General features: G+C 44.3%; 1 protein-coding gene across 1 annotated transcript in view; it reads left to right on the top strand.

Moving 5' to 3' along the window:
- Window positions 1–9,211, top strand: part of LOC126403403 (prickle-like protein 2) — a 62,106-nt gene extending 52,895 nt beyond the window's left edge. Inside the window, exons 5-11 of the mRNA XM_050066045.1 lie at window positions 29–232; window positions 1,964–2,150; window positions 2,796–2,950; window positions 3,039–3,828; window positions 3,920–5,272; window positions 5,614–5,695; window positions 8,714–9,211. Coding sequence (XP_049922002.1) covers window positions 29–232; window positions 1,964–2,150; window positions 2,796–2,950; window positions 3,039–3,828; window positions 3,920–4,875 — 2,292 coding nt within the window. The 3' untranslated portion in view covers window positions 4,876–5,272; window positions 5,614–5,695; window positions 8,714–9,211. The remainder of the gene's footprint in view (window positions 1–28; window positions 233–1,963; window positions 2,151–2,795; window positions 2,951–3,038; window positions 3,829–3,919; window positions 5,273–5,613; window positions 5,696–8,713) is intronic.
- Window positions 9,212–10,739: the final 1,528 nt, after the last annotated feature.

The following is a 10,739-nucleotide window of genomic DNA, read 5'->3' on the forward strand; positions in this document are numbered from 1 at the left end:
TCCTTTCCTTTCCTTTCCTTTCCTACAGTGTGGTGGTCAGATAAATGGAGGGGACATTGTGGTTTTTGCTGCGAGGGCCGGTCATGGAAAATGCTGGCACCCTCATTGCTTTGTCTGCAGCATGTGTGAGGAACTGTTGGTGGATCTCATCTACTTCTACCAGGATGGCAAAATCCTCTGTGGCCGGCACCATGCCGAGAGGCTGAAACCCCGCTGCTGCGCCTGTGATGAGGTGCGCCTGTCTGGGCCTGGAGCCCTTCAGGGTTGGAAATGGCTGAATGGTTCATAGCTCAGAGACTTGGACGTGGTTAAAACTGGTCTGGAGAGAAAAGATGTCTCGGTATTCTTGCCATGTCTCAGAAAGTCTTCTTGTTTTCTCACCGTAATGTGCGGCAAGCTGGCCTGAGATAACAATAATAATAACATTGGCCACAGTACTCGGCACTAATTAAAGTCTGCTAAGGTTTGTTTACTTAAAGAGACAGTTCACCCTAAAATAAAAAAAATACATATTTTACCTCTTACCTGTAGTGCTCTTTATTAATCTAGATTGTTTTGGTGTGAGTTGCCGAGTTTTGGAGATATCGGCTATGGAGATGTCTGCATTCTCGCTAATACAATGGAACCAGATGGCACTCAGCTTGTGGTGCTGAAAGCACCAAAAAATAAATTTGAAAAACTCAACAGCAATGTGTCTTTCCAGAAATAATGACACAGTTACTCAAGATAATCCACAGACTTTGTTTTGAGCAGTTTCATGTAGGAACTATTTTCTTTCTACTGAACTACACCTGCCAACTGTATCACCACACAGAAGGAGGAGTGCATCTACTCATGGACGAGAGGCGCTTGCTTGTGAAAGCGACAGATGTAAAATGAATGGTGCCCTCCTTGGCTGGGCTGTAACATAAGCTAGCTCATTCGTGTTAGCTAAGCTAGCACAACACAGGTACCTCAAGCTGAGGGCCATCTTGTTTCATTATATTGGAGAGAAGACAGGCATCTCTATGGCCGATATCCCTAATACTCGGCAACTCACACCCAAAAAAATCTAGATTAATAAACAGCAGGTATTTTGAATGTTGGTGTGTCTGTCCCTTTAAGGTATAGCAATATGCAGTATTCCAGGGGTCTACTTTTATTCATATGAATTGTCAGATTTTTGTTTGTTTGGTAAATTATTCTGTACTCACGCATTTGTCTGGTGTGATGTCAAGATTTCTGTCAGCTCTGAAAAGCAAGGTGATTTTTTTTATGAGCATTGTTGGCCAATATCCTATGTATGTGTCATAAACAACGTTGCCGACATTTTTTTCCTTTAACCTTGCCTCTCAGGGCTTTCGTTAGCTGGTGTTGAAATATATTGAGCAGTTATTATAGAAACAATAATTCTGGAAATAGTTTCAAATCTTACATCCAGTTTAAAGGTCATAAAAGACATTTAGGAGGGATTTTATTAGATTAACTGGAAACCCAATGGTTTTTCTTTTGGATGGCGTATCCTAGAGATATATTGGGACCTCACCAAGGGGGAACTCTGATGGGTTATGAGGGGAATAAAAAAGAAGAAAAAACTGTTGTTGTCCATAAAATACTGCTTAGTTTTTCTGTCTAGTCTTTAAAATTATCAAAATGAAACAATCAGAGAGGGGGAAAAGTTACTTGCAACATGTGACGATGGGTTTACAAGAAGACATTGCTTCATCTTAAGGTGTCATAGGGCAAAAAGGATAAGAACCACTGTCCTAGGGGTGATACAAAATATTATGAAGATAACAATGGGCCACAGATGGTGCCCTGAGGGACTCAAACATCAGCACTACACTAGATTATTTTTCTTCTTCAGCAACATTAAATTCATCTCTGCAAACAGGTGTAAAACTGCTTCAAAACCAGCTCAAATTTTCATGTAATCTCTGTGATGAATATCCTAGCTGATGAGTGTGATGTCTTTGTCATGCAGATAATCTTTGCTGATGAATGCACTGAGGCAGAGGGCAGGCACTGGCACATGAAGCACTTCTGCTGCTACGAGTGTGAGACCACCCTCGGCGGCCAGCGCTACATCATGAAGGACGGAAGGCCACACTGCTGCAACTGCTTCGAGTCCCTTTACGCAGAGTACTGTGACGCCTGTGGAGAGCACATAGGTACAGCACATGTTTAATTGCTGCTTTGAATCCGCCAACATGTATGAACCGTTACAAAAACATACGGACATGATTTTCTAACACTAACATCCTGGAAAAAAACAGCCATTTATTGTAAGTGTGGGTGTTATCAGCTCTGTGAGCCATGCCACAGCTGTGGAGAGGCGGAGTCAGTGCAGTGAGATGTGGATAGTTATTATCATCCCAAGCTCCAGTAACAGTGAAAGAGTGTGTTTCAGAGGATGCTCCCATGTTGTATCCAGATGGGAGCTGTGAAAGATGATTACTTCCACTTGCTGGAGAGCAGGGCTGGTGAAATGTATTCGCACCATCACAAATCGAGCGATCATGTATGGGCACAGAATCACAAATGTTTTCCTTTAGGAGGAAAAAAAAGCTCTTTTTTCACTCCATTTCAGCACTAAGTGGCAATTCTGACAAAAATGAGCTTAACCTACTGGCTAATGGCTAAAATGAGACTGTGGGTTGTGTTCATTAGCGGCTCAGACTTTGTAGAATAACATTTTTACAGTAGTACTGGCGAAAGCTGCCATCACATTACCTTTGTTAAGCAGCTAATGCTGGACCCCGTGTGTATTAACTAATAAACCTGCTTATGGTATGTTTTTCCCATCTTATCAAAAGGTATTGATCAAGGCCAGATGACATATGATGGGCAGCACTGGCATGCAACTGAGGAGTGTTTTTGCTGCGCCCGTTGCAAGCGCTCCCTGCTGGGCCGCCCTTTCCTGCCAAAGCAGGGGCAGATATTTTGCTCACGGTCCTGCAGCGCTGGACAGGTGGGTGACCAAATATATGACCTATTTATATATGTTTTGAAGGAGACATTCAGTAACTGTATTAATCCCTTTTATTTGAACCAATCAGGATCCAGATGAATCCGACTCCTCAGACTCAGCCTTCCAAAGTGCCCGTTCCCGTGAATCCCGTCACAGCACCAAGATTGGCAAAAAGGAGCGCAGGAATGCTGAGCAGGAGCGGCGGAGTTCTGAGGGCCGCCAGTCAGCTCCTCCACCCATGCCCGACCGTCTGTCTGCTGAAATCGATCCCCTCTCTGTTCAGATGGACCGCTTAAGCCTCTCATCTAGCCAGACCCCAAGCAGGACGCCAAACCGCACGCCCAGCCGCACTCCGAGCCGTGCCCCGAGCCTTAACCAGGTGTGGATGAGCCGGGATGACCCCTACGTCCCTGCTGCCTATGAGGGCCCCCAGAGGGAGCCCTCCCCCACACCAGCACCCATACATTTGCTGGGTCAGTGTAACCCGAGGCAGGGCTACAACCCCAACGCAAACGCTCAGACTGCTGCCAACGGAGGGAAGAGGCCTGATTCCTGGGGGAAGGAACAAGGCAACGCCAAGAGGACCCCTATGGCTGCTCTGAGGGGCCACTCCTTTAATGAAAACTGGACCCACCACAGCCAGGATGAGTTCAGGCCCAACAAGCTACGCACCCAGATGAGCTTCAATGAGATGTCTAGCCAGAACCAGGGCTTCTCCGACAAGAGGAGCATCAGCCTGCACGGATTCCAGAGAGACAGCAGACCCCCGCTGACCAGGAGGAATCCCATCAATGCCATGAGCTTCAATGAGCCCCTCACTCCTCTAGAGCAGACTCCTCGTGGATCCATGGACTCCCTCACTATGTCCAATGCGACAGGTACAGTGATGTAAATGACACAGTGTGGTACAATAAAATATATATTACCAAATGCAGTGAAAATCTGACATGTGCTTTATTTTTATTTTAGCAGGCAACTCTCTGGATGGGGTCACTAAGCGTCAGGAGCATTTGTCCAGGTTCTCCATGCCTGACCTGAGCAAGGACTCGGGCGTGAATGTGTCTGAAAAGAGCAACATGGGCACCCTCAGCTCCTCAGTCCAGTTTCACAGCACAGAGTCGCTGTCCTCTTCTCGCCCCTACAACAATAACATGTACACTCCACTGAGAGTTGGCTACCCTCTGCAGTACTGGGATGGCCCGCAGCCGCTGGGCTTCGACAGCAAAGGTCGCGTCGGGGTGATGGGCAGCAGTGGAAACCTGCGGATGGCTCCTATGAGCGACAGAATGCCCCGCCGACGCATCAGCGCGCAGGAATCCGTGTCACAGCAACAGCAGCCACAACCAAGACGCCGCAAACACCACCGTGGGAACCATGGTAATGGCCAGCACCGCAGTGGGCGCCACCACAAACGCTCTCGCCGCTCCCGCTCTGACAATGCCCTGCACCTGGTGGCGGACCGGCCTGCTCAATTGGTAGAGCTACCCTACCGCCGCGTCCAGGAGGATTATGATCGCTTCCCCTCTGGTAGCGCTAATCGGGAGTTGTTTGGTCTGGATCCTGGTGGTTACAGACAGCAGCCCCACCGGCCCTGCCCCCGCACCACCTCTGATCTCACCCTGCAGAATGCTGGCTGGCAACCTGTGGGGCTGGGTGGGCCATGCTGGGGCGATGGCTACATGGAGGCTGCTGACCCCTGGTGCTCCAGCTGCTCCTCTTCCTCCGAGTCCGAGGGAGACGAGGGCTATTTCCTGGGTGAACCCATCCCTCGGCCCGTGCAGCTTTGCTACATCAACAACGAGGAGCTGCGCCATCGCTACAGCCCCTCTGGGATAGCTGGCCATCATGGACCTCTGCACGGACCGATTCATGGCCAGCTGCACACCCGCCAGAGGAGGAAGAGCAAAAACTGCATAATTTCTTAGATATAGAGCAAAGAGATGGTTAGGGATGAGCAGGGGAGTGAAAGAGATGAGAGAAAGAGAGGTAAGGAGACGGTTAAAGCAACAGAGAGGTGGAACAGAGGGAGTGGGAAGGTGAGAGTGAGACAGATGACAGCGAGAGTGAAAAGTGTGTACGTGTATGTGTGTGTATATGTGAGTGTGTGTTGGGGTTGAACAGAGAAAAGGCCTATTTTCTGTGCTTGTGAGCTTACACAACTCTACACCGGGTAGTGTTTGTGTACACCTACACAGAATGATCTAATCATAAGAGGAAGCTCAGCTGGCTTACACAACAGAAATGTTTACAATGATGGAGATCAACTCCTGATGGTACCAGGATGCACTGATGAATTTGACTACTAAATATACCGTGGTCAAGGTAAATAACCCGATGTATGTGCGTGTCTGTGCGTGAATCCATGTTTACAGAGAGACTGAACAATTCCTTTACAGTCTGAAAAAAGGGAAGTAAAACTGGTCAAACCCGCAGCGATGTGACTGTTGATGTCGCAGCTCAGTGATCCAAGCCCTGGGCAGTAAAACTTATTCTATGTGGACAAACCAGAAATTGTGTTGGGATAGTGAAAGTTACGTGCTAGATTCCAAGCTATGTCATTGTTTACCTCAGTGGAATCCAAATGCTGCTGGAATATAGTGTTGGCTCGCTAGCCCCGTTATCACCTTGTACAAATAGTCTGTTGAACTTTGTGCTCTACATAGCCAGCTCTCCATGCTTTACCAAGGACAGAGCGCCGGCCCGGACAGCCTCTGCTCCTTGACCATTCAGGCACAGTAACGTCAGGTATGGTCCCGTTTTCTCTTCTGCAACATGCTTTGTTTTTTGAGAGTTACCCTTAGATAATTAAGAATTATAATAATAATATTAATAATATTATCACTAACAATAATAATGCAAACTATAATTATGAGAATATTAAAGAATAATACCTGTTAAATGTATATATAGTAATAAACCTAATAAAGTAATGGATGGAGTAATGTAAATGTTCTGTACATATGGTCTTAAATATTTATATATTTTGTAACTAAAGAATCATTATTTGTATAACATGATGTAGAGATAGGGAGACTTGCATGTTGATTTGTTGTTGTTGTCTCATACTGAAAATAAAGTGTACTTCAATGAACAACCAGAAAGTTGTATCAAAAGTTGTTCTGATTGGTCAGCTTGAGTGACACCAGTTGTGCACCAGATCCACACTCCAGACTACTTTTAAAAGGACAGTTCACTCCAAAATCAAAAATACATGTTTTCTCCTACCTGTAGTGCTATTTATCAGTCTAGATTGTTTTGGTGTGAGTTGCCAAGTGTTCGAGTTATCGGCTGTAGAGATGTCTGACTTCTTTCCAGCATTATGGAACTGGATACCACTCAGCTTGTGGTGCTCAAAGTGCCAAAACAAAAAACTCAACAGTAATGTCTCTTTCCAGAAATCATGACCCAGTTACTCAAGATAATCCACAGACCTTGTTGTGAGCAGTTTCATGTAGGAACTATTTTCTTTCGACAGACTACATCTCCCAACCGCATCACCATGCAGAGGGTAGAGTGCAACTACTCATGGACAAGAGGCTCGTGCTGATGGCAATACAAGATGTAAACATTATTGGCGTCCTCCATGGCTGAGCTGTAGAGGAAAGTCTCACTGCAAAGTTGTCAAAATCTGGTGTTTGGGCAGTGACTTTCGGTATCAGAAAATAATGAAAAAAGGCATCCTTTAATGTCGACATGATACGCAGCGGGTTGCCATTGTAGTTTAACGGCGCCCGGTGGCGTCAGGGGGAAACGCAGTGGGACAAGAACAAAAGTTAAGGCTGGCAAAGTGTGAATGGGGCGGATGTGAGGGGTGGTGGATGGGTCCAACAAGCACCAACTTTCACATGAGAGAGCAGTGTTCGCATCCCGTAGGATTCTAAAGCCAAGCCCTGTTCTTTTTTCCGAAACCCAACCACTTCCTCTTGTTGCCTAAACCTAACCGTGTTTTTGTTGCCTAAAGCCAACCATTTGTGTTTGTCATTGAAGGCAAAAAAACATCAATGTACGGTGTTGTACGGATGTAGTGCATTTCTTTTGAAAGAGACTTGTGTAAACCAGTGGCGGCTGCTGGTCTTTCAAGGAGGGGAAGCTCATTTTCGGCCTACGTCATAAAATGTGTCCGTTTATTTATACGTAAATTCTACCCTCTGGGGCTGCTGCGCGAGGCTAGTGTGACCGCCTGTGAGTGCTTTGGGACGGTGGAGGGGCTCACAGCAGCACCCGCTGCTCGTTGGGGACAGTAGCTGCAGAGCGACAGAAGTCACAGTCTCCAAACACGAGTACAGTCTCCAATAAAAAGATGCTACATTTGTTGCTAGTCGTTTTTAACAAAGAAAAAGTCACTAAGAGGATTGGAGAAGTCTCCAGATCAACTCGGAACAACGGAATGAAACTTGAAAAATGCTCCGGTGGTGGTTTATATTTCAAGATGATGATGATTCGCTCATTTCGCTGTCAATCAAAAAGGGATTCAGCCTCAGACAGATCATCCAATCATCATGCAGAGGCCAGCCCACTGCCCCATAGACCCCCAGAGACCCCATCCGATGGGCGGGACAAAACCGAGCATTTATCCAATGACTGTCTAGTTTCGCTGCAGTGGAACAACCCACTCTATGCTTCCCCATTGAAGTCTTTGGACGCTAAGCTTCCACTGTTTAATGCACTGTGACGCTACAGGAATGAATGAGAAGAAAGTTGCGTCAGTGACCTGTGATAAATAGCTGATTCTGAACAAAAGTTGAACGCGTTCTAGCACATATTTAGTCAATGAAATGTAAACACAACAGTACATATTGGACCACTTATTTTTTGACATTTTAGGGGAAGCTGAGCTTCCCTTGCAGTCTTAAAGCAATCGCCACTGGTGTTAACGTTCAATTCCTTGTGACAATGGATGTGTATCTCAAAAGAAGAAGACCTGACACAGTGTCCCAGAACGTCAACAACCAATGCACCCAGGGTACCTTGCACGTTGTATGTGGACGTGGAAAGTGCATGACCAAATGTCAATATGTGAAGAGATCGGAGTGAGAATGTGTTGAGCTATAACATTAGCTATCTCAGCGGTGCGAGGTGAGCTAGCTGTAGATGCACTCTTCCTTCTGCGCTGCGATACAGATGGCAGATGTAATTTAGTAGGGGTAAAAAAATAGTTACACTATATTCGAGAGAAGGCAGACATCTTTACCGCCAATATCTCCAATACTCGGCAACACACACCAAAATAATACAGACTGATAAATAGCACTTCAGGAAAGAGGAAAATTTGTACTTTTGATTTGAAGGTGAACTGTCTCTTTAAGTAGGGAAGGGATCTGACAAAGGAAGTGTGCATCTACTGCTAACTCACCTGGCACCACTGAGCTAGCTAATGGTACAGCTCAGCCGAGGAGGACGACATTACCGTACATATCTCGCGCTGTCATGAGCACAAGCCTCTTGTCTATGAGTGGATACATGCTTCCTTCTGTACGATAATACAGTTTGGTAAAAAGGGAATTGTTCTTACATGAAACTGCTTACAACAAGGTCCGTGGATTATCTTGAGTAACCGGCTCATGATGAGGAAAAACATGTATTTTTTGTTTTAGGATGAACTGTCCCTTTAAGAAGGTTTTGCAGTGTGCTCACACTGGGGGAAAGTAACTCAGAAAAGTCACCATGACATTACACACTCTAGATCTTTTGTCATGACAGATATTTTGACTTGTCATAGCAGGAGGAGCACAGGTGAAGCTAATTTAATCAACAATGGCTCAGTTCCATCAGGTGTCCCAGTGAGCCAGCGTGCACAATACCAGGACCCTGGAACCGTCTCATCTATATGGAATGCAGCCGTTTTTAATTTGATCAATTATACCTGCTGCTTTTCCAACCACGACGTGCCAGAATGTCTGCTGTGAAAATGGTCTATTGTACAGCACAATTCAATGCTCAAGGGAAATTGAGAGGCTGCTCACAGGTGCAAAAAAAAAAAAAAAGCAATAGCCACAAAGTGCAGCTGAGGCTGATGGGAATGTCATTAATTTTGCAGGTTTTTGGTTATAAACCCCAAAGTAATTTGACCCAGTGATGGAGCTAGGAGAATAATAAGGAGATAACCAAAGTTATTTGGATACATCCCCAAGGAAGCATGGAAATCTGAACCAAATTTCATGACAATCCATCCAATAGTTGTTGAGATATTTCAGTCTGGACCAAAGTAGTGGACTGTGTCATTAGCATGACTAAAAATATGTATTAAACCTTTGAAAAACATTTTGTTTCTCTTTGTGAAATTTAATGGGAAGTGGCTTTTAAAAGTAGCAGTGTGACTGACATCTGGTGGTGCACATTTTGTATCATTTCCTGGTTAATGGTAAAGTATGTCGATTTATTTTTGTATACTAATGATATGACAAATAACACACACTGAATACAGTTAGTATGTACTATCAAATGATCTCCTTGTTAATGCCAGCCAGTGATCACAATAGAGCCTGACAGATACTGGATGTTTAATTGGGCTGATTATGACATCAATAACAAAAGAGAAGCACGTCATCCGATATTTGTTTCTCAACATAAACACAAATATTTTTATATGGATACTGAAATTTCTTAGTTTAAAGGGGCGCTACAGTGATTCAGCATGTCCATAAAGATAGGAGACTTAGATTGAAAAATAATGAGGCCAAGATACCCCACTTTTATTCCCTGGTGCAGGGCAAGCTCCAAAAACCCTATGACCTACAATTCCCATGATGTAACAGGACAGCATCTTTCATTTAACCCTCCATGCCTGGTAAACACCTGCCTTTCTGTCCACACCTCCAGATTGTTATCATTCTCTTTCTAGTAATGTAGTACTTTTGTATTCATTTTATAGCCCCCAAGCCTTAGTGAGATAACACTGATGACATCACCATGACATCATCAGGTTTTTTTTTAGACTTGACAACGCTCCCGCAGAGCCACAGAAGAAACTGTACAGCAGTTTTCACAGGCTGATTATGATGAGTAAACCGAACTTAGTGTGTAGGATCGGCCTTTAAAATTAAATGTTTACAGAGCAGAAGATTTTATGGTTGGAAATTTTACTTGTCTGGTGTGTTCCTGAATAACCTCAAATCTATCTAAGGCATTTCAGTGCTGCGACTTCTTGTTATTTATTGGCTAATATAAATATTTCTGATAAACAGATACTGGCCCTGCTGATGTACAGACCAGGGACAAATTAAATGAAAAGCCTGAATAAAAAAGTGGGGATAAATATCAAATGCAGATGCTTCCATGCACCAGGACTCACTCAATGGTTTGGTGAGGTTGAAAATGACATGAATACAATGCTACAGCATATACTGTAACCAGCCCAGTAGTTGAAAAAAAAAACAATCTCTATCAGAATAATCTGTATTGTTTTGCTTTCCAGGATCAGCTAATCCATTTTATTTTTGTACCAGTATTTCAAGGCAACATTGGATTGGGTTACTCTGATCCAGATACAAACTTTAGGAGATTACCAAATCCAGTAACATTTTTTTAATTTTACTGTTCTGACAGACTTAACAGATAACCCACTTCATCATTGCAACAATAAAACAAATCAAGTGCAAAATCTAAATAAATTGTGTGTGTGTATAAATGTATACTTGACCAGCAAGTTTTATTACATTTTGTTTCTGAATCCGCCCTTTTGCTGGGATCAAACCTACTAAAAAGTATCAAACAACATACTGAAGGTTTGATCCATCAAAACCAAGACTGGATTTCGTTATGTTGGTGAAGATTCTCAGTCATCCAGGTT

The sequence above is a fragment of the Epinephelus moara genome, chromosome 16, assembly GCF_006386435.1.
Source record: "Epinephelus moara isolate mb chromosome 16, YSFRI_EMoa_1.0, whole genome shotgun sequence".
Classification (NCBI taxonomy): Eukaryota; Metazoa; Chordata; class Actinopteri; order Perciformes; family Serranidae; genus Epinephelus; species Epinephelus moara.